Source organism: Aphis gossypii, chromosome X, assembly GCF_020184175.1.
Source record: "Aphis gossypii isolate Hap1 chromosome X, ASM2018417v2, whole genome shotgun sequence".
Taxonomy (NCBI): domain Eukaryota; kingdom Metazoa; phylum Arthropoda; class Insecta; order Hemiptera; family Aphididae; genus Aphis; species Aphis gossypii.
Genome location: NC_065533.1, coordinates 4033087 through 4061057, shown reverse-complemented (window position 1 = coordinate 4061057; position 27971 = coordinate 4033087). Strand labels below are relative to the sequence as shown.

The window sequence follows — 27971 nt, the reverse complement described above, 5'->3', positions numbered from 1 at the left end:
CTATAACAGTGTTTATTTGGTTTTCTCCGATTTCATATTAGAAACAATTTATTTGCTGTATTTATCATTTAAATCTGTTAACGAATTCAAACGATTTTATTAAGTTGTTCAATTGTGTTATAGTTAAAATAAAATAAATAAAAAAAAAAAACAAACAAACAATATAATTAGACGTAGGCACTTGGAAACTCGTTTAGATTCCTTCTCTCTGTTATACGAGTACTGTGAAAATGTTATAATATATGTACATAGAGATACTCGTATTTCAACCCAATCCAATTTTGTCAAGTTTACTTGATTGGGTCAATTTTGTTAAATCGACAATTCTTTTTTTCCTACCCGAAATCACATTCTAGCTATATGATAGCTGGTTGGAGCATAATCTTTTTTTAATAAGCCCCTTTTCACAAACATGTTGCACCATAAACGTCTACAATAATATGAGTTAAACTAATTTATTTTTCTCTTCCATCGTATAATTGAAAAAAGCGATTTTGAATGCATTTTTTCTTTTTGTTCTGATTGTCTCGATAAACAACTGTTGTTAATAAATTCAGAATATGAACTTTTAAAAAAAAATTTATTGGGTAGCCGATGTTACTATTGTGTTAAGTTTTAAGTTTAATGAAGTGTAACATGAAAGTTTCTAGCTTACAAACTAACTGACCAACAAAATGTGTTGTCTGAAAAAAAATCGCGTCGTTGAAAAATCAATACACTCATTCAGTAGGTGCTAAAAAAAATTAGTTTTAAACACAAACCTGCGGGATTTTCACCAAAAGATGGTGCAGTGATTGCTGGTAATCGCATGTTGGTGCCATTACCGTGTTGACTCCTGTCGTCCTTGAATGGTCCGTGTGCTAAACCACCTCCGCCAGCACCAATCACCAACGGTAAGAATCCTTCTTCTCGTGAGCCCTTTAATTTTAAAACATTTTAAAAATATTATTTTATGCATTTGAAATACCTACATATTTTGTGATGTTTTATTCAAATATGAATGTAATAAAAATGGAATATATTTCTCATTATGAAATATCTATAGGACTATAAAAACTGTTTAAATTATTTAAATACTATTTTTTTTTTTGCAGATGTAGATTAATAACCAGGACGGCACCATATTTATTTATACATGCTATGACATATTTAGAGTGTCATTAAATCATATAATACATGGTAGTTTGTTGATATTAATAATTTACTTTGCAAAAAGTTTATTTTACCGATTTCGAGAATTTAAGATACACTCAATTGTAATTTGTATATAGTCATTATATTCATGTTTAATAGTGAATTCAGTATGATCTTTTATTTTTAATGTCATTGTTCTTCAAAAATATATTTTTTTTTGAAGTATAAGTATCAAATAATGAACAAATTTTATTATTTTTATTATTAGTACAAATTTAAAGTTCAGAGGTGCGGAACAGTACACCCGTGTGAATTATTATTATTACTTAAGGTCTAAGTGCTTATAAATAAAAACAAAGATTCATTCTACATTTTATATTTACGTTGGTATTAAATAAAAAAAGTATTCAGCTGAAGGTTCTGAAAAAGGTATTGTTATTTAAAATCAAAAGTTGAGAGTAATTTTCACCAGAAAAAAAGTTGAAAAAAAAATAACGTTTATCATGAATTGTCAACAAAAAGAGAAAAAAAATCCGAAATGATGAGTGTTCATTAAAATAATCTCCCTGTAAATATGTTTTTAATTTTTGTAGTGTAAATTCAAGATGTACTGTACTACATATTAAATGGTTTCAATTTTGTATTTAAACAATAATCTAAATTAAAACGTTTTAATGAAAACGGTGTATCGAACAGTTTTCTATGAAATATGTTTTTTTTAATTATTCTATTTTTTTTTTATTTGTTATACTAAATATCATCGATAAATTCAAGTAAAAAAATAAGGTTGAAAATAATAGAACTGTTCGAACTAACTATATGTATATAATATTATCACATAAAAATTAATTTAAATTATTATTCATTCGTTATTAAATTATTTTCTAAATGTATTATAACGTTTATTTATTTTTATCGTGTTTACTGATTGCATTATAATATTTTTTTAATTGATAAACCTTTAAATAATATTTATATATATTATATATCAAATAAAATTGTATTTATATTGTTTACATTTCCAAGTAATGTAATTACATTATTTCCAAGTTATTTTATACTAGGTCGGGATATTCGTAGTGTCAATATAATAATTGATTCTGCTGTTATTATATCATAGAATTATTCGTTTTTATATATATTTCGAAGTAACGGAATAATGTGCTTTCGTCATGAAATATTAAATATTTTCGGACATTTTACGGTTGCAACATCCTGCGTAATTTATTCTTGTAAAAGTATGCGCCGCTCCGGGTCACGCATAACAATAGCGTGTGCGGAAAGTTTGTTGTTGTACGTTGGTTTCGGGTCTGTGTCCCACGAGAAATCGGCACTTAACTGTAAAAACAAAAGATCCGCCGCCACCGCCTCCACCACCGTTGAGCAGGCGCAAGTCATGCAATTCTTTGAGAGCGCTCCCTGTCCTGAAGTATTGTTCTTGTTGGCATGCGTCGTCGCGTTTTTCAAACGTCTAAATATTCCGAATAGAACAAAAAAATTAAATCAAGTTTAGTACAAGTACCCATAAAGTACAACTAATATAATATAAATAATATACACGTTTAATATAATTGTGCGGAGTAATTGCATCTAACAGGTTACGACAAGATTTTTAGTAAATTTTCGTAATTTTTGAATAAATAATGTGTTTTAATAACTGAAAGAATTTTTATAAACAACAAAAAAAGTATATATGTTTTGGTCATTATAATTTTTTTTTTAATCATGACCTATATTTTAAATTTTATAGTAAAATCTAAAAATGTTGATGTATATTAATATCATCAAATACTATTTTTATTTTTATTTTTGTACGTTTAATATAACTAATAAGCATTTAAAACGTATATAGCCTGAATAAAATAACGGATTACTCCGATTATATTATCGTCAACTACTCCACTTTAAATTTGTCTAAATATTTATCAATAAACATTTCTATTCAATTTTCGAGATATATATTCCTATATGGGAGTTTATTCCTAGATAGATTTACCTATTATATAGGTACATTAGAAAAAGTATTCTGATGGTAATTATTATTAAAATGAAAACTAAGGCTGTTATATTTAAATTTATAAACAATTATTATTCTACTGTAAACATTTAGTTGGTAGTGTTAGATACTTCCATTGAAACACACAGTTAAAATATTTTTTAACTTTGTAAATATTTAAAAAACGTATAAAAGGAAAATATTGGTAATAGTCATGTTAATAATATTTAAATGGGTGACCCTTTGCATACAGAGTAAGTCTCCGAGCCACAAATTTTTTTTTTTGTCACGTAGGACGAGAAACGAAGACGTGGACGTGATAGCCCAGCCTGTATACGTGGATATATATCATATAAATAGAGCTCATTCAAAATGATTCATCCGAAGTTTTGCATCTGGCTTCTCAGTTCACGGGATCTCACGTCTTAATATGACAACGTCTGTTGTGGAAAGTTTACATGTAAACCATCAGATATGACATTGACGGAGTCACTTAAAGTGGATATACTGGAGCGATAATGAGATAAACTTTGACTAACAGTTTGATATTGTTATAGGTGGACTGCGTGGGGTACCATATCGAACACTTAACAACTATTAATTTCCATAAAGTGTTATTTTGTTTTAACGTATAAGCTATTCATGGCGTTCAACCATAAAACTTAAAATGTATACGACCCTTTTGAAATCGGATGAATCATACGTATTGAATAATGTGTGTTATTATTACTATTATTGCCGTTTGTTGACGACAGTTATAATAGGTAATTTTAGTTTCGAACACCCTTACTTTCCGACATGCATCTCCGCCTTCTTGACCAACCAATATGTGCAACTGTTGATGTTTGGTCAATTCAACCACCGCAATGGCTGTGGCTCCTTTCGAAATACCCATTCCGTCGGCTCCTTTGCCACCTCGAGCTCCTCTTGCTATTATACTAAAACACACAAAAAAAAGAGCGTTGAAAGATTTAAAATATTCTACTGTCACTTTTTTGGGTGGCCAGTGAGTAAATGCACAGCGTAAATATTAAACGAACACATTTGCTAAATCCGTTCAATTACCTCGCTGCAAAATCAATGTAGGTACTATTACATATTATAATATTATGAATAGAGTGAATTGACTCACTATCGAGAGGGGTAATATTTATTTTATTTTTTATTTTACACGTTCAGCTCTTAAAATTAGTTTTACTATAAATGTATATATACATATATATATATTACTATACATGCATATTAAGACTTAATGAGCATATTTACTTTAATTTGTCGTTATATTTTAAAAACTATTGTACCATGTTAAAACATTTAAATGTTGAAAAAAACAATTAAGCAAACATAGATCATTAGGAATGTATGGAAGTTGTGACTGTAAATTTGATAGTAAATTAATGTAAATATAATAATAATATTAAAATTAGGCTTAGGAACTTCCACGATTATTAATGATATTTTTTTTACGGTTAAATTTGGTTAGAATTATAAGTTAATTTAATTTATAACTAACAGAACTACTAGTCTTAAGTATCTAATTTTCACGATAAGCTCGAAGTTCACACATATTATGACAGTATTTTTACGTATTGTATAATTATTATTGTCATTGTAATAAATCTGTAAAATTGATATTATACAAAGTGTTTAAGTGTATTATTATTATTATTTTTTGTTTTGGTAATTTTGTTTTGATATTACAAAGTTTTTTACAAGAGCGTAATATTTATTCCATTCATATTATTTTTTATTGATTGTCGACGTCGCATATAAAATCACAGTATAATATTATGATGGTTTATTTATTTATTTATTTATTTTTTTTTGTTGCGTAGGTCAAATCTACTGAGTTGAATATAATTACAATAAGTAAATTTTGTCGATTTTATTTACCGGATATTTTACTTCCTTTTTTCACAGCGAAAGTAGCCAGACTTTTCTACATATTTATTTAAGTTTATACTATTTAACGTGATTGTTATTATGTGATATAGTCAATCAAAATCAACAAAATTAATACGAAATATCGGACTGTATAGTATACAGTTACAGATTATATGTAAGTAAAGCACGCAATGTATTTGTTGCGAATTAAATAAAATCGAAATAGCTCTCACACTGATTATCTTTTTTACAAACACAGCACATCTACAACGGTAATAGGCAGGTACCGCAAAATAAATGTATGGCGTACGCCAAAAGCTAACTCCAGTTAAGTGGTAGTTGTTGCTCATTATTGCTCGCAATAAATTTCGTAGCATTGTTCCGTTGTTCGTACAATTGCGTGTTAGGTAACATTAGTTTTATTATTTTTTTTTTTTTTTATCATTAAATTATTTAATGTTAGTACACATTTAATTCTTTTTATGTTTTTAATTTAAAATTTGTTGCAGAAATGCTGGCATACATATAATATATATATTTAAATTTAAGTTCTCGCAGTAGTGATGGCTATCATAGATGAAACAATATATTTTGTGATATTTTATAGTGAAAATTAAAAAGAATGATATATTTAAGTAACTTGATTGTTTTTGTGAGTCCTGACTGAAAATTAATTGGGGGTGTGTAGATAAATATTTATTTTTCGTTATTGTTGGAAATAGTGGCATTCAGTTTTTATGTTTTTTTATCTTTGTGTTATAAGCTGCAGTAGTAATATATAGCCATAGTAGTTACATACGTTACATACTATAGGCTTCTATTTTAACATAAGGCATTAGTGGGTTGTGAATGAGTGTTTTCGGAGTCTATAATTAGTTTATAATTATATTATATTATATTTATTTTTTATCGTTTAATGTCTTTTGATTGGTCTTTTTTGTGAAGAAATTATAGAAAATTTTCATTTGGTTTTGATTTGTAGATAGTTTTAAGGAATAATAAGCTTTGGTATTTCCTCAGATAGATTATAAATTAAAACAAATAAAATAATAACTGGGATTTCTGAATATTGTAGAGCTCCATTGCTTTGTAAAGGCACTTGGAGTTTTTATTTTAACAGAGTAACCTACTAAAAAAATTGTATGTACAGGTGAACAAATTTCCTTTGGATACTATTGTATATAGTTTGTGATATATTAAATTGAATCTCAAACGTCATTGTAAGCCGTTGAGTTTCGAAGGCTTTTTACACTTGGTTTGTTTTTATGTTTATTTATTTTATGTTTATTTGTTTATTTACATGTTTATTTCAATCTTAGTTTGTATACTTAGATGTTTGATATGGTATTGCTTTGATATAATCAATTATATGCGATTAACAATTTTATTTTTTTTTAAATAATTAAATTAAAGGACTGATAAATTAATTTTTAGGGTAGTTTAGATAAGACTAAGGAGGATGATAGTTTAGTTACTATTTTAATCTTTTTCTTGTTTGATTTAAATATATATATATATATATATATATATATATATTTGTGCCTCATATTAGTTACGTATGCTATATTTTTTTTAAAAAAATAAGTTATAAAGTGAATGAAAAGGTTGGTTATTTTTTTTTATAATGATCTCTTATAAAAGCAGTCAAAGAGAAAACGTTAGTCCTTTATTAATTGTTTAAGTTCTTTCATTTTTATTTTCAATAAATTGGTGATATGCAATTGATTACCAGATTATGTTAATTTAATTTAATTTTTTTTTTTGATTATTTAAAGAGGTAATATTTAAATTCTACGGATTAGTTATTTTACATTTAAGTAAGTTTGTTTGAAATATAAAATTATAACATTTTGCTAATTCAGCTTTCGTCCCTGGTTTCGTTATTAAAATATGTGCATGGTCTATTGTATTCAGTGTAGTTGTTATTGAAATTAAATTAATTCTTTCAAAAAGTGTGTGTATATGGATTATTGTATTACTAAAGTAATATTATATGTCATTAAAATATCTATGGCTGGTTTAAATGCATTGTTTATTTTGTATAATTTAGTGAGATCTAAGGTGTTTAATCAAGATTTAATTATTTTTTTTTTCTATTTGATAATTAATTAATTAGGTATTAACGATATTTTTTTTTATGGAAAAACGTTTTAAGTTGTTATAATTTTAATGGTATAAATATAGATAGATAGACATTAACGATTTGAGGTTATTATTACAATCATTTTCGTAATTAAAAAATAAAAAATATTTGAAAATACATTTATTATAGTATGTAATTATAGAGTTACTGTAAAACAAGAGTTTCAGTCCATCCTAATTAAGTCGTTTTATAAGCCAATCGTGCTTGTAAAAACTATTATAAATAAATGTCATTCAATACTTATAGTACTTACGTATATACTCCTGTCTCAGGTATATGCCAAATCTGTACTCCATCCATGTATGTGTCATTAACCACAATCACAGACACAGTAGTATTTGTGTATGCAGCTTCACAAGATCGATTACTCGGACCCAGCCTACCCTTTGATCCACAAGTCGTAAATTTATAAACTGAAAATAAAAACAAAAATTTATGTTATTATATTAGAACTGGTATATATTCGTTTTTATATATAATAAAATATATATTTCATATTAAAATTTTATAATATTCAGAAAATAAGTTTTAGGTATTTCTAAATTAAAAAATATTCATTTTGAATAAATAATAATAATAATAATATAATAAATAAAAGAAAAGTATAGAATGAATATTGAAATATAATATAATATGTTTATTACAACTGAATGTATATTTATACATTTTATCGAAGTATAATAATTTGTACAAAACGTGTCAACACACAAATACCAAACTCTACTACTGTAGATTGTATTTAGTTGGAGTTGATGTCGGGTGAATAATTGAAAAAAAAAATTATAAATGAAACGAATTATATTTTACTTGAAATCGTACAAAATACCATTGAAGTCAAATAATGCACTAAAACGAAATCTCAAATACCAATCCATGATAATTTAGTATGTGTGAGTATTAGAAAAATACCGCAAAGAACCTATTCTAGAATTGGTACTCTTTGAATAAATTTGATTTGAACCTAACCATAACTCATATTAAAATATTTTAGAAAAAACATTTATTTTTATTTTTAAAACACTATATTACTACAAAGATAGTTTTTAATATTATTTAACCGTTTTATTGTTTTGATATTTTAATTTTTAACAATATACCTATCTATATTATTATACTGTAATATATTAAAATTAGTTTTGACATTAATCAAAATGTCAAATTTTGAAGATACATGAAATACGAAATGACAGTTAAATTTTTTTTATGAACTGTGTTAAACTTAAAGCCAAAGTTTTGGTTCTTTTTTCTATGAACTAAACCAAAAGAAATTGAAAAAAAAATCATAAAAATATACCAATTTTTTGGGTATGACTAACAAAAGTATTTATTATGATTTCAAATTCATTACTTCTGATCGTTTTTATAAATACTCTCATACTATATTATAATCGTATTGGTCTTTTATTTAAATGTTTTGGTACTATATATTTGTTTTTGTTAGTCAAAATACAAATATATTGCTTATGATTCTTTAACAGTATACCATATTATGTTATTATAATAAAACGCATAATTACATGAAAAATGTGTCTTGACGTGTTATTCATGTTATAATTTATATTATTATAATCCATTACATCTTATAATACTTATATGAAAAATTACATTTTTATTTAAGTGATCTTTTTAAGTGTCTACATTTTTTATTTCAATGTTCAATTTTTTAAAAAATACTAATTGACATTTGTACATATTTTTATGTTTTTGCAATATGATATTTTTGAAAAAATATATAATTAACGTATATAATATAATATTATATAGGTACGTAATTTTGTATTCTGGCAGATATTTTCTTTAGAATTTCGATACATACAATTTTAATTTAGAATTAGTAGTTCATTATAATTATATTTTATTATTAAAATACTGATTTGAAGTTTTATTTTTATTTATAGAAGTATTCCAAAAAATTATTCTGTTTTAAAATATGAAATTAAAAATAATAAAAATAGATACTATCTTTCAAAAAAAAAAATATTAAACAATTGTATCAATCACAAATTGCGAAAATAATGTTTCACGATTATATCAAAATAAAATGTAAAAATATTTTAAAGAACGTTAAAACTTTTCAAAACAATTAGTATATACGTTTAAATGGGCTATGTTAATAAATAATGACGAGTAAATATCAAAAATATGTATTTATATTTAGAGCAAAAATAATAATATTGATATTATATAACAATATCAACAAAAACAAATATATTGACGAATATATATAGACGGTTTGGTAAAACGTTAGTGACGTATATTTTTGAGTAAATTAAGTAGGTGTGTTTCGCCGTTCCGGGAATACAAAAAAAGTTTGTATTTATTTTCATTTTAAAATGTACGAAATTCAATTACGGGAAATAAAAAAAATAAAAAGGGAGATCGTCGTTTAACATTTCTAGATACCGCTCTCGGAAATAATATTTTATAGATATCATAATATTAAAACGGTCCTCCACCACCGCGATACTAAAAGTTGAAACTTTAAAAGCCCAGACATTATCGACACAGGAACGCGAGCTTATTAATAATAATTATAAATGATTTAATATGGAGCTGCGCAGGATACGTCTCGTTACGCATACATTTCCGGTGAATTTCCGTGCATTTTCCACTGCCGTTATTTGTTTCCACCGATGTGTTTTCAGTCTGTATTTAATATACTAAGCGGCGTGTGTGTATATATGTGTGTGTATACACTAATAACAGTATGCTATATCGCCAACTCTTAATAATCTCAGGATCATGCCAATGAAACTCACTCGGGTAACCCGTCACAGAACTGTTCATCCCCCGTTGCTCGGCGTATCGGAAACGACGTAGCCCTCGTATAAATAGTGTACAAAAGCGCGAGCACGTCATTAAACGACGACATTTACAAGTAAAATACTTAATATATTTTATACTCATCAAGCTCGAGTAATGCGACCAGTTATAGGGTAATAACTACTTTAACTACCTATGATGCGTATAACAATGCCGTTTATATTGTATAATTGTTCAACGTACGATGTCATGTTGTTATTGCGACGTAGGTATATTATGCCTTTTAGCTTACCGACATATCATCCCCCCTACGCGCACGCCAGCCCGCTATTTTAACAGCAATATCGGGATTCATACGTCAAATTATTCGTTCACACGCTCGGGATAATTGAACAGTAAAAAATCAACCCAAGGATTCGTTCTATTTTATAGCGCCAGTGTCGAGTAGTGTACCACGGGGCATTGGCATTAATATTATGCTTATCATCTCTTTTTCGAGGAAAAATTTTTATAATTTACTCGAGCTCGGACGGCGGTCTTTTTTGGTGGGGTGGCTATAATTTATACCGTCCGTGCGAGTGAAATAATTATTACGTGAGCGATGTGGAATTTGATGAGCATGTAATTTTATTTGATTATTTTTATTTTTTTAAATTGATAATACACATAACCATACAATATAATTATGAATTATTGATCTTATCTATATTTATTCTCTCAAACGATATATTATCTTTAAAACCCACACGGACTTTGTATTTTTCTACTTCGATTAATTGTTTTCTACCCGTTTTAAATATTATTTAAAAGTTGAAACAATACGTTAAAATATTAGGTATATAAATATATATTATATTGTATTATATTATATAATACAAATTATGAACACCATTATATTTATATCATCAATCAATAACACGTGCATAATTTTGGTTCTCAATTATTTCTAATCGATTCTAGACCCACATCGATGTTTTGTAACTTATTATTAACTATTCCATATGAATCGACGTTTGTTTTGTATTAAAAATGTACCATGTATAAAATAGTGCTCCTATACTAAATTCTCCTAAATTTCGAATAAACGTCGTAGTCGTGTATGCGACTATAATAAACAATAAAAAAAATATATTTACCATTTTAGACTGTGCCGAGCATAATATTATATTGTTATATTGCATAATGTTTTACGTTATATTACAGCAAACATATTATATTTTATTATTTATGGCGATGTTGATTTTTAGTTGTACAAATGCGTTACCATACATCTGAATCAAACGAATGTTCCGTGTAACTTAATGGGGTAATGCTGTAATAATCTAAATGTAGGTATATGGAATTTTTCAGAACATTTTAAATATAACGTTCGTTTAAATTGAGTTTTTACGCGATTGTTTAAAGCAAACAAACATTTTTCAAAATGTTCAAAATGAATATACTGATTTGATGAACCAAAAATTATATTTTAAATGTTTAGTTATATATTTAATTAGGATATATCCAGTGTTTATCCTTGAACACACTGTATCTTGTAACAAAATTTTTGTTTTAAAGACAATAATGTATCCAAGTCAACCACATGTGTGCGTTTATCCTAGCCAGATATTAAATACATATTAAATAATAGTATGATATACCTTACATTTTAAATATTCTAAATTTTAAAGCACAGTTAGTGACAATAAAGTTTTTATAATTATAAAAAATCCATTGAAAAAATAAAACATAGTTTTCAGCTAACAAATTTTACAATGATAATATAATTAATAATTATATATGTGTATTCATATATAAACTACTTTTTAATTTGTATATAACAGATATAATTTTTAATATAAAACTATTTCACGGTGTTTTTAAATAAATAAATAAATAAACTTCTTACACAGCAATATCATTTTTTTTTCATTCCTATTATTTTAATTGTCACTATATTATATATAAAAATACTCGTTATTATATATGTATCATACTCGTATACATGGAATGATTCGGCAAGCATATTCAGCACTTTATATTCTTTAATAATGCATTTATTCACATTCTGATTTTTGAAATTTTCAAATATAAATAAGGACCATATTTACGTACTTATATTTTTTTTACACCATTTAAGTTTTGCAATATGAATTCTACGGCGATACAAACTATCATTTTTTTCAAACGACAATCACTCTTTTAAACAATACATTTTTGAACATTTTGTTTGTATGTATCTAAATTTAAATTAAAACGGTAATTGAACATTTTTTAAATTATTGTGTATACTTAACATCATATTATATATTCGTGATGGACGATGGTCGATTAAATTTTTATGGTAATTAATTTAAAGTGATTAGCATTTTAAAATTTGTATAAGTAGAATAAGTAGACAATAAACTAAAACAAGTACACTTTATATTTGATGTAAATTCATTTTTAATGAATATTATCCTTAGTTTTGCATATATTAATAATTAAGAAATTTGATACTTATTCAAAATTCAATTATGTTTAATCGGAATAATTAAAAAAATCATCTGCTTTAAGGTTTATAGTAATATTGAATATGTAACATAAAAAAAATTAATTTATGCCACCATAATCCTGTAACTCCTAAAATGATCAGTAAAATCCAAATATCTGTTTAAAAATACTACGGTCCTAAATAATATTTTCAAAAATATCAGAATTTAAATAAATATATTATACTTAATGAAAAACAAGTTGTGTATGCATGTAGAAATGCCCTTTATGTATATTATTACTATTTATAATAGATATATGTGTAGAATATTCACAATTTCACTTTCTTACTTGTGTCATAGTTAAGGATCACTTTTATTTCTATTTTTTTCAAAAAAAAAAAAAAAACCAAAACACAACAATTATTTTTAAATTGTAGGAGACGCACGTACATGTATAATATTGTTATAGTATTAAATTATCTATAATGGAATAGAGAAAAATGGTTGAAAAAATCGTATGTTAGATGATTAAAATTAATAAATGTATTTTCGCAAATCACGATATTATTAAAATTAAATTAAATTAAAATAACATTTGCTTAAAAGATAGTGAATAAATATAAACACATAATAAAAGAAAAATTTGAGTTGTGTTTTCGTGTTGAGTTATGATACTGCGACAGGTCCCTTAACTTAATACCTTATGTTTATCATTTAATAGCAATTAATGATAATATGATCTCACTTACCTATTTTGTTTCGGAAATCCGGATTAATGGGAATCTTCATAAGTGTTGCTGAAACAATAAAAATGCATGCAATATTATTATTATATTAGTACTCAGTGTTTTTTTAATAAATTATTCTTAAACATAAATTCACTGATTTTTCATTTAAATTACCATAATTTATTATTATTATTTTTTTTATCATTAAATAAAACTTTAGCAATTAAAACGCATATTTTATCTTGACTGTGACCCTTCAGTACAAATGGATACGTCCTTACTTATAAGGAACAAATAACAAACTATTGTCTAAACTTAGAAAAATAACTGTGTAAATAGATGTTAAAGTAATAACTATAATATTATAATTTAAAAATATAAAAATTGGAAAAATCATAAATTACGAATTTTAACTGTATTTACACAACCTAATCTAACCATTCATAAGAAAAATATAATTGAGAAAAACAAATAAAAAATTAAGAAAAAATGGGAAAATAAACATTCCTAGATGGACCAGATTTTGACCAAGTTGTTTATTTTTAATAATTAAAAAATGAAATAAGTACTCGTAAACTTGAAATTTTCACCAAGTATTCACACTATTATTTTCTATAAATAGTATAATTTTCAAAATATTTTAAACTTTTGAACTTAAACTTTTTTTGAGCTCATAGTAAATTGTTTTTCTTTGTGTTATAAAAATTAATAAAAAAAAATATGAATTGGTAAAACAGCTTGGAAATTTAATAAAAAATGTTTTAATAAGTTGAAAAATTAAGAACAATGTATAGACACATTAGGTTTTTTTTATAGGTATTTAAGTTTAGAATTATGAGAATATTCGGGAAAATCTCTAAAAATACAAGTTATTTTGTAGTTAGAAATACTACATAAAAAATGCCTGTTATTAGCTAAAATATTAAAATTAAATACCTACTAGTTTTTTTATACGTTTTTCAACTTATATAAATTATAAAAAAAATACTATCAGAAAACTAAATTAATTTTTATGATAATTTGAATTTCTAATTTCTTCAATACAGAATATCCACTTATAATAATCAAATTTTTCAAAACGATTTTAGTTGTAAATTAAAAATTAATAACCTTAGATACTTGAACTTTTCACAAATGATTTAAATTATCATTGTAATTATTAAATAAAAATTTAAAAAATATTCAACTCATTTTAAGGTACTTATAAGTATGACAATATTTTAAATTTGTTTTAGTTATTTATTTTATAAATGATGATAGTTTATCAATGATAAACAATTATTCACTTTGTCAAAACTATTAAAAATTTAATACAAGAATTCGCATACATTTTTATTATATCTGTATACAAATACAGATATACTTATGCAATTTAAAATATATCGAAAAAAAATTTTATATGTATTTGTAGCAAAAAAAAAAAAATTGCTAACTATTTTGTAGTTAGAAATTTATAAAAATGATTCTTTTTACATTTAGGTTTTGAAAATGTATTAGAAGATTTCTTATAAGTAATTTATACTGAAACTATGAAATTTAAAAAAAACATTTATAAATTTAATTATTTTTTTATAGACATTTTAAGTTCAAAACTTGGATGAAATGACTCATTTAAACCACTAATTACAATATTAATTATTTCATTATAATTTAAAAACATTAATTATGGAAATCGACAACGTTTATATTGTATATTATTATTTCACTTGACAACTAATGTAAAGCAAAATTGTACCAACTTGTCTAATTATTTTTTTTCAATTCAAATTAAGTTTTTTTTTCGGTTTATTATACTTGCTTTTAATATTATAATTAAAGATTTAGAAAAAAAGTAAATTATATTTTATTTTATAAAGTATAGTAGTTTGTTTATACTAATTTGATTTGAAAAAGTCTCATAAATGAATTGAATATAAACTATTTTACTTTTTTTTACAAGCAAATACAATAAATACATATTTTTAAATTCGGGTAACATTAACTCAATAATTTAAAGTTTTAACATTGAAGAATATTTCATGTTAATTTTTTCTATGTAGTATGTGAACTGAACATGTTATTGTGGTATTTCTCTTAACTTATTCATTCTAAAATATTAAAAACTTTAATCACAAACCAGTATTATTTATTGTTCCAGCCGCTTCATACTTGTATCCCTTGAGTACGTCTTCTGGTACATCTGAAAATGATATGGAAAAATTTAATCTTACAAAATGTCAAACAATCTTAATCTGCAAAATATATCTCGCTTAATTAAATATCAACTGTCAGAAAAAAAGGCATACTACATTTTTTTTGCTCACGTTAATAATTTTTATTTGTTTAAATGCTCCCAATGTCATAAATAAAATTTAAAACTAAGTTTAAATTTATTTTAAATTACACCTACTCAAAATACGTTAAATATTTATTTTAAAATAAAAGCATTTATAATTATTTTACACCGATGAAAGAAAATTATTATGCTATAGAAATTCTATAAATAATACATATTATAAGAGCATAACATTACAGAATAAAATAATAATGATTGTAATATATACCTATTTAGACGAGTATTTAAATGTATGTTAAGTAAAAGTAAAAGTAATTTAATGTATGTAAATATTGTAAACTAAAATATTGATGTTTATTAAATAATGTACAATGATGAATAATATTTATTATATTATTGAAATTATAAAATAACTAGAACAAAATAATTTTACACAGCAATAAGAATAAAATATATAAATATAAAAATGAAATACTCGACTATTGATTTTGTGCTTACCTAAACCGAAGCATTTTGGACTCATAGCTATATCATCAATCGCCACATCTCCTTTTACTGACAATAGTTTTCGTGCTTCAAACTGTAAATAATAGCTGAAAAGTACAAAGTTTTTAGTTTCCAATGGCATCTGTTTTTTTTTTTTTTTGTAATTTATTCAGTGTTTGGAAAAATATTAAAATATCAACTTATTTATAATATTTGCTTAAAGAATATAATTATTTAACCATCATGTACTCAACTAATCCTGTTCTACCAACGAAATATTTCCATTCTTTAAATGTTTGATAAAAATGTAGTTACATACGTTTTTAAATAAAATAACTTTGGTGTACTTAGCTTGTTACCATACAAATATTGCAATTAACGTCAAAACTTATTAGCTCTATTATTTATTAGATATAAGTAATAGATTCTATTCAATAGCAGCTAGTGTATTATTTAATTTATTGTATTAATTGTATTGTATTATCAAGATCGTAAATATTTTACAATAAAATACAAATGTTCTTTTAAAAAATAAGAAATCTTATTTATACTTTTATTTTAGACATTGAATAATCTGTAGTACAAATAACTCACAATTTTTTTTGACATTCTAACCAATATTATACATATTTTATTCGTATATTAAATAATTAACAATAATATTATACCATAACTAAAATATTCTAAACAATGGTCATAAACAAAGTTATTCCATAGTAAATTAGTTTATACCATCAGCTGTATGTACTTTCTGTTAAACTTTTGATCTTAAATTGCCTGAGTGAGAATGTGTTTATAAAAATATTTTTGCGAAGTTTTTCATATTCAGGCGTTTATAAATAAAGGAAATTGAAAAACACGTTTGTATGCATATACCTACATTATACATTGTAACACTAGTGGTAAAATATTTTGAAACTTGATTAATATTTTTTTTCCTGTATGGTCGCAAATATTTATGTTTATATTTTTTTCATAAAATATTAACTGTTTTTTAACAACCTATAGGCATTCATGCCCATTGTAATGTAAATTATAGTAAATTAAACTTCAGTATAAAATGTTACAATATACCTTTATTTTACTTTTACATTTTATATGCAATACATAAATTTACGTTTATAATATTATATGCATTTGAATAATTGTTTTTGTTTAAGATATATAAGATACAAAGTATATAATCATTTGCAATGAGCATTAAAAAAAAATTAAATTTACATTTTTAAATACAATTATGTACATTTTATACAAAACGTATTAATCAATACGCACGTAATACTTTAACTATACATTTTTGAATGAAACAATATTTTTTCTTAGATGTTAATCTAAAAAAAGAGTAATCAAAATCTTTAGTTGATTAAAACATTTTATACTATATACTCACTAATAATGTAGAGAAAGGGTAAAGACCCATTTGTGTTACAAACCACGGATCTTTCGAGTGCTATGAATAGTCATATAAAGAAAGCCTGTGAGTACTTACTAACTAATTTATAGTAATATAGTATCAACTTCAGAAATAGTGTCAACAAAACTATTTTGTGAATTGTAATAATTTATGAAATCAACAAGTATCATGTTACACATTTTAGAAAAATTTAGCGTTCTAACCTGATTATGCACTCTTGCATATTACCTATGTAATGATAATATTATTTTAAAGTTATTTTTTTTTTATATAATAATAACATACATTTATTATACCATAGTATCATAATATATGAGTAGCTCCATTTGTAGTTGGAATGGGTGACCATCAAGGAATATTACAGTATGCTCTGCACAGTCATAATTATTGAAATAATAGTAATATTTAGTTTAAATCTCTCATAACACGGAAAAAATATCACCAATTGAAAAAAAAAAGTGTAAACGAATTATTATTAACCTTATAATCTTCAATTATTAGTTAGGGTAACAAAATATTTACCAGATCTTGCCATAATAATTATAACAGTCATATATTGGAAATAACTATATGAATTTAGATATTAGAAGGTATATTATTATTTTATTTTTTTAATTAAATGTTAAATATTAAAACTATACATTTTATTTTAAAACATAATCAAACAACGTTGTAAGTATTTGGATACATATTATAATCGAATACTAAAATATATTATCTATACTGAGTAGATTATTCATGATTCGATATACTGTAGTTATAATCGCTCAATTATACCGTTTCTTTTATTATTCTTAAGTGACGTTATATGTGCCTACTTAATTCGTATACAATGGTCTAGTCATACATGATGATAAAATATTTATCGGGTATCTTCAAAGTGTTGATAGTCAAGTAAACTTATATTCCTTTTGTTCATGCAGTATCCATTGTGTTTTCTTATTAACATAATATTTTATAAATCCATGCACGTACAGACAAAGCTTATTGTAACTTTGTATAATGCAATATTCGTTTTGGCTTTTGGTAAATGTTAGCGTCGGTCACCATTGATGAATAAGTAGAAACGTTGTATACCTATATGCTAAAACTATATAAAATAAAGAAATTCTATTGTATATAATATAATACATTATGCACACTATTTTGTATGGTTTACATAGAATTTCTCCTTTATACAGAAATCAAGTATACTCATTATGTGCACGAATAGAAAAATCTTCCATTAGCATTGTATAAAAAAAAAAAATGTGACGTATTCGAATATCTGAACATGACAAGACTATTACTTATGTGCCTATATTGTACCAGAAATGAATCAAAAACGATTACATTGACTGAAACAAAACGAATACTATAGGAATCGAATATCTGCTGCTATCAAACATGCAATCATATTTGAGAAGCCGAAAAAATATTTTCCTATCACGATTTTATTAACAGTCCTAAACAATACGCGACCGTTATTGTTTATGTTTTATCAAAATTATTTACCGAATGACAATAAAGTAAAATTGTCGTTCGTTAAAGGAAAACTCTTCAAATAGAAATTCTATACACCAATGCAATAGATGGACGTAGTATTATCGTGTGAAAGATGAAGGGGCGTATTATTTATATATATATATGTGTTTGTACATAGATTTATGTAAGAAGAATTTTCGGCAGTTGTTAGAAATTCAATTTATTTGATTTAAAAATAAATAACACTTATGTACTAGAATAATGGTCAGGGGTATTTTTCTTATCGAATTTCTGACATTCAATCCGAAGTATCATACACAAAGCATTTTAGAAATGTTTAAAACTCAGTTAATAAAATAAAAAATAAAAATAAGACAATATCACAAAACTTGAATAATGATAATCTTTTATTTGAAACATGACATGAACTTTTATTAATAAACTTTATATTTTACGGTATAATCAGAAAATAATAATTCATTTAATATGGTGATCAGACAAAAATATTTGCAAGCGCTCATCCTTTTCTTCTACTTCAAATATGTTGCATTATAGATATACACCCACGGCAACAAACAAGGTATTTATATACATTAATTATATACATTTATATACATAAACCTATTAATACTCCCCAAACTATTAACAACTGTAACTACGATTAAACTTCTCTTAGCTTAAACATTTTTCGATAAAAATATTTTAGAATTATACTTTATAAATTAAAGTATTAGCTAATATTGAGGGAAGCACTTCATTTTAAAAGACTTTTCTTAGAACTTAGAAACACGCATTACTGTAATAATGTCAATACTTAATGACAACTATAATATCTCCATAATAATACTTTACAATTTTTAGTTTTTAATTTTTAATTCGTAATTTTTTTCCTTATTAATTACCATAAAATAAAGTAATAACTATTAATTAATGTGTGCGTGTCTCCAATATTATTATCGAGGTGATATGATTAGTTAAAAATGCTATAACTGAATAATATGCACCTTTTACAGTTAAATAGTAGTTATATAGGTTAATAAGATGGTATATTATAATATAGCTATTATTAAATAGATTAATTAATGTAAATAGAGATTTGTAATAGAGTAAAATATAAAAACCTTTAGAGATCTACATTTTTCACAACATAATAAACTAAAACACCTATTTCTTGTTACGTATATTTAAAATGGCATGTATATATAAATATACATACAATAAAACAATTATGGCAGTGACCTGGTCAATATTATAAGTACTTAAACTGTAGTAATAGCTGGTATTCTATAGTAATACATATTTTTTTTAAAGTTTTTTTTGTCATGCACAAGCTTTAAGAGATCTTTTTTTAATATAATGGAACATTAAACATTGCCATTGTAGTTGCAAAGCCTGTTTGATGGCATGAACAAACAATCTGCAAAATAAAAGAATTTCCAATACCAATTTAACTTATTGCTTGAACGTTAAACTGTAAGTTCGTTTGTTTTACAGATTATTATTTTCGCTGAAGATATACAATACTTGTAATGAATACAGAAAAACTTAACGAGAATATAATTTCGACCAAATACATAAAAGAAGAAATGTTTTTTTTTCTATGAAAAAAAATCAAACAATTAAAACGTTATTCCATAAAAAAGTGGATAAATATTATGAAATATGGCTTTAATATTTATATAATTAATAAAAATATTGTTATTATTGCAAAATATATTACGTATTAAATGCCTATAACAAAGTAATACTATTTTCATTTTGCATCATTAATCGAACGAATATAAAATTTTTTTTATTATTAATTTCATAAAACTCAATTTCACAATAATTAATTTATTGATTACTCGATCCCATAATCTATATATTTATAATTTGAACAAATAAAATATTCGAAATATTATTGGTTTAGTGAGTATTCTGCTTATCACAGCTGAACTTAACATGTATGTAGTTACCTGAAAAATATTAAAATAGAAGAAACTTACGTAAAAACTGAATTTGTATTATGAGTTCAGTATTATATTCTAAACCAAAGAAAAAACTATAAAGACTGTCATTGACGAATATATCCATAAGTGAATATTTCACAGTTTGTGGCGTAATTATTAATTAATCAAGGTGCTACAAAGGATGTTGTATATGACAAAATATAGGCAAAATAAATATATTCATTTTTATTTTGTCATTATTTGTAACGTATTCTGTACCAAATACCAGGTAAACTGACATATGGCAGTGATGTACCCAAAAAGCCTATCTATAACGCCGTGTAACCATTGTTTTATAATTTATTATAAATATTATTTTTCATAGAAAGTTGCTTAATATACTGAGGTAAAGTAGGTAAATGTTATTATAATATGATAATAAAATAATTTTTAATATGTAGCATAAAAAAGATTAACATTTCAGTATGTGCAATGATAAATTATTATTAATATTATTACCTATAATATTATTGGTGAATAAATACTCAACGAATAGTATTATTTTTAAGATTTTTGCAATATTTATAAAAAAAATAAAATAATTTATTCATAATAATTATAATATACTTTCTGAATAATTTCACACAAAAATGTCCATGTATACACATCAGTTTCAAAAAAAAATCAGAATGCATACACTTTCACAAAATTGGATAACATAGAATATTAATATTATTTGCTTGATCAATATCAACAAGATATGTCAATTATGCTATAAAGTACAAGTAAGATATTGAAGTACGGGTATATTCAATTATACAGACCATTTTTAAAAAAAAATATGCAACATTTAGTGACAACTATAAATTGGAGACACACACAAGTTACCATATAAAGTACATTTTATTTTGAAAATATAGTATTTTAAATGTTCCTATACAATTTCCAATGTGTTAACTAATTTTGATCATACCTTTTACGTTTATTTTTATTCAAACACTATTATAGATATATTAATAATAAATAAATTACTGCTTATGTTAATCGATTATAAAATTAGAAAAATGAGTGAAAATAGTCAGGTACTATAATTATTTGTGTCAAATATTAATAACCAACACGTTTATGGTTTCACATATAAATTTTCTATTGCTTTCAATAGAAAAAAAATTATTTTGGTATTTTGGTCATTATGAAAAAGCGTAAAATATTTATAATTTAATTGTTTTAAAATGATAATTTATAATTTTTTTTCCTCCTTTTATAATCGTGTAAAACAATTAAATATTATACCTACTTCATCAAACAGTAATTTTATGTGTATGAGTAGACGTTCTTATTAAATACACTATTTTACCAACGTTATTTTGTTTAAAAATATCTTAATTATTGTCAAAAATTAACTTATTTTTAAATAGGTAATTGTCGTGAACATTTATCCATCATCCAAGACTCTTGTTTTTTGTTTTTACACAACATTAAATTACATTTTTAAAAAGATATTTACCTTTGGTAATATAGGATAAATAATACTTATTTAAAAATAATCGAATATAACAAGATTGATTCTAGTTGAATTTTGTTTTACCAGACAATGATAATAGTGATCAGTCATAGTGTAAATTAAATTACCTGGTTGTGATGTTTACTAAATAAACAACGGTTCGAAGCCATGTATTTCCATAGTTCCCGAAACTCCACCATAATCTTCTCACACGGTCTACCTCACCATGAGCCTCGACCAAATAGAGTCCCAAAGTACCACTATGTGAACCATATTTGTGGTAAAAAAATGATATCTAAAAAAAAAAATAATTTCATAAATATAATTTTCAAGATATTTTATCATATTATAATCTTCAAAAGTTGAATCATAAAAACGTATTACATCTTAATATTTTTTTAATAAGTATTAAACGCATTTTGTATGCAAAACATAGATATATTTATGTTAAGGGTTTGGGGTTATTTTGATTAATCTATTGAGATTCTTTTGTCATATACTTATGTACAAAAAATAATTGTTAACTAAAACTAAGTATACTATTGATAGGATATAGAATGTAAAATATTTTGAATTAAAAAATAAAATAATAACTAAATTTTAATAAGTAATATAACATTGAAACTTTATTTGATTGTTTTAAGAAGTTAGGTAATTTATTATTCTAAGACTTTCTTAAGTAATATAATTTTAATTGAAATAAAAAGGGACAAACATTAATAATCAAAGATATATTTGTCTAACCAAATTTTATACATAATAAATGCTCAATACATTTATAGTTAAAATATCTTCTGTAAATTATAATTTTTTAAATTTATACGTAGAATTTATACAGTATTTTTTATATTACACAATAATGAGATTGAATCTAAAATGTAAAATACTATTTAAAAAATTCAACTCAAATAATTGAAAAATATTATTCATAACTAAAGTAAATAATAATACGTCTAGACTGAATCGTGACTTCATAATAAAATAACAACTCTTACACATTTTATCGTATATAGAATCGACCAGAAAAGTCAGCATATAAAAGTTTTTGAATGTTTTGTCTACTAAATTTTATGAAGACATTAAAAAATATTGAATATACCCTGAAAACCGATTTCACAATAGATTGAATATAATATATTTTATAAAAAAATTCAACAAAAATGTTGGTATGAGTCTTAACTAAAAATATTAATTATTACACAAATCTAACCATCTTGAGTACCATTAATGAACTACTAACATCGAATGATGTATTTATTATTACTATCATAACGTGTTTAATAATAAAATATGAATATTCCTTCCCTTACCGTATATACTTATTGTATCTCGTAAGTATAGATAGTGTATTATAAATTTATAAATAAAGTAAAAAAATATAGCGAAGATATTTTTGAGATTTCATTTCATATGCCTGTGTATCACAATATATGCTCTTGTGAGTTCATTTAAACATGTTAAAATAAATTAAATTAGTTATGATATTGTAAAAAATGTCACGTTAGTACTTTTAACCAATTTCTATTAATTAAAAGTCTTATCAGACCATATCATTATGGCAACAATAAACCTTTTTGAAGGTGGTTAATGTTAAAAAATTAGGTTATGTATACATTTTTTTTCAAAAGTAATATATATTGTTCAATACTTTTCAAAATAATTAGGACAAAAAATATTTTTTTATGGACTTTTTTTTATTTTTACAAGTATAAACCGGTCATAAAAACCCAAATATTAGTTTTTATAATGAACTTGATACCGCTGTTGTAGTATTTGTCTAGATCTTAATATCTTAATTTTTATTAATTTTTATACAAAAAACATTTAAAAATCCTAAAAATAGCAAAAAATTATTGTTCTTTTTGTTTTGAGTTCACCTAACTTTTGTTGGTTGTGTTTTATTCTATCAAATTATAAGACCCAAAATTATTACATATTTTTCATCAAATTAGTTTAAAAAAGGAGTAAGGATTATTGTACTTGCAACGTTGTATACGTTAAACTCATAACAACGGAATATTTTCAATTAACTTAAAAATAATTAATTTAAGACTCGGTAAATCATTTTTCTACATTTATTAAGAAAAGATCTGCAAAGAATCCTGTAGGCAATTAAAATTTTGTTGAAATATTGAATTGCGTATATTTTCTTGAATTTACTCTATAATAAAAAAAAATAAAGGTATAATTAGGAAACCTATTTTTTGTCCATTTGGTGTAAAAATAAATAAAATAATTCCATATTATTTTATAAAAATAATAATTGTACCTATGATATTATGATATTTAATTTTTGATATTTTTAATAATTTTTTTTTTTCTTCAAACATATAAAAGAAATAATACGTGTGTGTGTGTGACCATCGGCTATCATATAATAGCCATCATTTTTGATCATTTAAAAGCATCCTGTTGGCGATTGAAGAAATAAAATCACCCCAAAGACACACAAGCACCATCCAACCGCACGTGGTTCAGTCAGACTTCCCGAACATACAACACAGGCACGGAAAATAAATGAAAAGTTGGTTTTTGAGAAACGTTTTCCATTCAATGGGTTTCCTCCGACAATTCGATTTTTCAGAACGAGATTTCGGTTCCCACGTCATACCACAGAGCTTCTTTCGTTTTCCACAATACTCGCAGAGCTCACGTTTTCTAAGGTTTTCGATTGTTTCACCGTTTTGGCATATTTTTGTAAAGTTTTCAATTTGCAGTTTGTTTATACACTTATCTTGTTTATCACGGCTTTTACAGTTGTCCTGTTTTCCATTATTATTAAGTTTTTTGCAGATTTCGATTTTCTTGCATTTTTCACGGTTCTTTGATTGCTGGACGACCATTGGCATACCCTCATTGCATAACTTCTTTGTCGTCCCGTTGATACCGTCGCGTAGGTCATAGTAAGTCATGCGAAGGCAGTTATACTTTTTCAGCAATACGGTCGAAGAGTCACATGGTCCACCCACCTGATTCAAATCTTTGAGTAATCTTTGCGTTTTTCTGCATAGCTGCGCAACAGCAGCTGCGTGCTCGCCATTATCAGGCACATTTACCGAAATCTTTTGTAGCTTATCCATCAGCCTTTTAGCATACTTTCCGATCTGAGTTTTCATGAAAATTTCGTCAGCGCACGATGAACTGGTCGACTGTAATCCATTTATATTATTTTTGGATTCAAAGTCGAAATTCAGTTTGTCTTGGTTTTCAAAGCAATGCTTCTTGGCTGCCAACGGTGGTTGCCTGCTTCTCATCATTTCATTTTCAATCTTAGTCAGTCTCTGTATGTTCTTACTGTCAGTAGACATAGTGTAGGTATATGTTTTTTAAGCGTATTTTCCTAATTAGCACGGACATGGAGCAATTGTTGAGATTAAAATATTGTTTCACGTTTTGTTATTTTAGACCATCCGTTGGTATGTTTGGTGATCAGCTAGGGTAATGGACATGTGTAAATAATTTAAAAATTTAGTTGCCAGAATATTTATATGAAACAAGTTTTCAAGATTATATAATATAATATTTTAAATGCTACAAGAATAAACAAAACAAAAAAACTCATCTTTACATATTTTATCATAAAAATGTTTATCAAAATAATATAATTTAATTTTATAAGTTTAAGTTTGATTATTATTTGAATGATATAAGTGCACTCATATTATTTTATGATATTTTATGCTCAATTGTATTTTTAAGAGCATTTTAATTTTCAACAGTTAAATATTCGGTGTGAAAATTATGTAAAAAAATATGGAATTTTAAGGGAAATTTGTAGATCTTTGTTCGGTAAATATAAACGCGATTTTACATTCTTAAATAATTGTAGTCATTTATTAATAATATTCTAATTTATTTTAGACAGTTCAATGGAAAAGTCTAAAGAAATAATTTTTTGGTTTAATAATGTAACAAACATTAATCAATTATCATAACCACTCAACATAGGTATTTATTTACTTATACACAGTAAGCTCTATTTTTCATATATAAATTAATAAACTGGAAAATATTTTACTATTATATCATGTTATTTTTAATATAATAATAGTACTAATTTTTATAATTATTACAACATTTTCAAAAACATTAATAGCTTATCAATTTATATATAAGTAAAAAATAGATGTTAATATTCATAAAAAATATTTTATTATCTTTAAATAATTCTATAATATATTGCTTAAATTAAATTTGAATAACTAAATTATAAAATATAATATGTTTTTCTAGCAATTAATACTTTAAGTAGTATCTTCTAGTTTTTAATTAGTTGAAAATATTTTTGATCCATTTATTCTAATTTAGGCAAAAAACAATTATTGTTTAAATGTAAAAAGAAACTTGACATTTTAATAAAAAGTTAGATACAACAATCAAACAATATATACTCAACGTTGTTATCTTAATTATTTAAATATAAAATGTTTTTGAAATTTATTTAAATTTTGAACATTTTTGAAGTATTTTTTAGATCAAAATTTATAATATTTGTATTTTTGATAGCTACTTAAGGATAAAATATTTTAATGTGAGATTATTTATAAGTTATAACAATTAAAAATTTAAAAAAATTTAAATCGTATCAACTTAAATATTCCATTGTTTAAATATTTAATTTGTTTTATAAACTAATAATGTTTTCAAAATATTTTAATATATATATGTTATTTGTAATCATTTTACATTTTTAAACTTTTCATATTTTCTTACAAATTTACACGAAAATCATTAAATTTAAATTAAAAATCTTAAAAATGAAATAAAATATGTCATTGATATTGTTTTTAGAGCAATTTAAAAATTTCAGAAATACACGTCATGTACAATATTTTCATAGTATAAAATATTTCAAAAATATATTTAATTAAAAACACACAATAGTTAGATTACGTTAATAAATTAACCATTTACTATTTATGGTTTGAAGATGAATGTATTCTATGTTCACATTTGTGTAGAGAGGTTCCAACGTTCTATAGAACAACATGCATAAATACTCTACTGACAATTTTTATGTTACGCCATTATACATAAATTTCCTTGACGTTTCGTTCAACCGATACTCATCAAAAGTAAAAAGGATAACATTACAATATAATGGTTAAAAAAAAACAAGTCTACGTCAGTTCCTCAATGAAAATCTCAAAACAATATCCACACGTCAGTATGCATTACAATATGAGTATTACATTCAAAGGAGTAGACCTACAATTGTGATTTTATACTAACATCAGGTTATTTGAACATTCGGTGTGCTCATAGAATTAACTTTATTGCACTGTAAAGTATAAATCAACCATTTGTTATCCTCATAAAATTTACTAATAAATAGTAATATATGTATATTATTAAGTAATTACTACATTATTGAAACATAAGAGTAGTACTGTGATATTACAAGTTAAGTTAATTTAATTGTTTAGATATATAACATTCTACCATCAATCAATGCTTGAAAAGGTTGTATTTTAGATTAAAGTATATTTTAGTAATAAGAGCATAAAATATATTATTTATTAGTAATATTTTATTATTTAAAAATATTCAATTGTTAATCAGTACTGGAATTGATAATGTAGTAGAGCCAGGTGTACATTAATATTCTGAGTAGAAAATATTTTTATTATTAAACATTCAAGTTCAACATACATTAATCATTTGTCTAGTTTTTAGAAGCATCTAATATATATGCATACATCAGAAATACTACAATAAAAATTAAATAAACTAATTCACAAAAACGGTGTTCAACGGTTTCAATTACCTTATGAATTTGATAAGTTGTAAGAGAGTGTG

The 27971-nt window shown here is 24.2% G+C and overlaps 2 protein-coding genes across 8 annotated transcripts in view; both read right to left on the bottom strand.

The window, feature by feature from the left end:
* LOC114126210 (tyrosine-protein kinase receptor-like) overlaps positions 1-27971 on the bottom strand; it is a 339695-nt gene that overhangs the window by 22600 nt on the left and 289124 nt on the right. For all 6 annotated transcript variants that reach the window (XM_050208083.1, XM_027990101.2, XM_050208085.1 and 3 more), the window contains 8 exons: positions 22301-22467; positions 15875-15969; positions 15218-15280; positions 13123-13170; positions 7411-7570; positions 3921-4068; positions 2474-2605; positions 762-918 (listed from right to left, as the gene is read on the bottom strand). In XM_050208083.1, coding sequence (XP_050064040.1) covers positions 762-918; positions 2474-2605; positions 3921-4068; positions 7411-7570; positions 13123-13170; positions 15218-15280; positions 15875-15969; positions 22301-22467 — 970 coding nt within the window. The remainder of the gene's footprint in view (positions 1-761; positions 919-2473; positions 2606-3920; positions 4069-7410; positions 7571-13122; positions 13171-15217; positions 15281-15874; positions 15970-22300; positions 22468-27971) is intronic.
* On the bottom strand, positions 24277-25611 carry LOC114126211 (uncharacterized). Of its 2 annotated transcripts, XR_007606386.1 has the most exons (2): positions 24519-25611; positions 24277-24333 (listed from the first exon to the last, which is right to left on the bottom strand). XR_007606386.1 is itself a non-coding variant. In XM_027990102.2 (1 exon), the coding sequence occupies exon 1, from the start codon at positions 25478-25480 to the stop codon at positions 24647-24649; it is 834 nt and encodes a 277-aa protein (XP_027845903.2). In that variant the 5' UTR covers positions 25481-25611; the 3' UTR covers positions 24443-24646. The 2 variants fall into 2 exon arrangements, 1 of the variants encoding a protein (XP_027845903.2); XM_027990102.2 differs by lacking the exon at positions 24277-24333 and having other exon boundaries at positions 24443-25611.

What these genes read in the sequence shown, in the direction of transcription:
- LOC114126211 (XM_027990102.2), bottom strand. Translation starts at nt 25,480, where the DNA reads ATGTCTACTGACAGTAAGAACATACAGAGACTGACTAAGATTGAAAAT.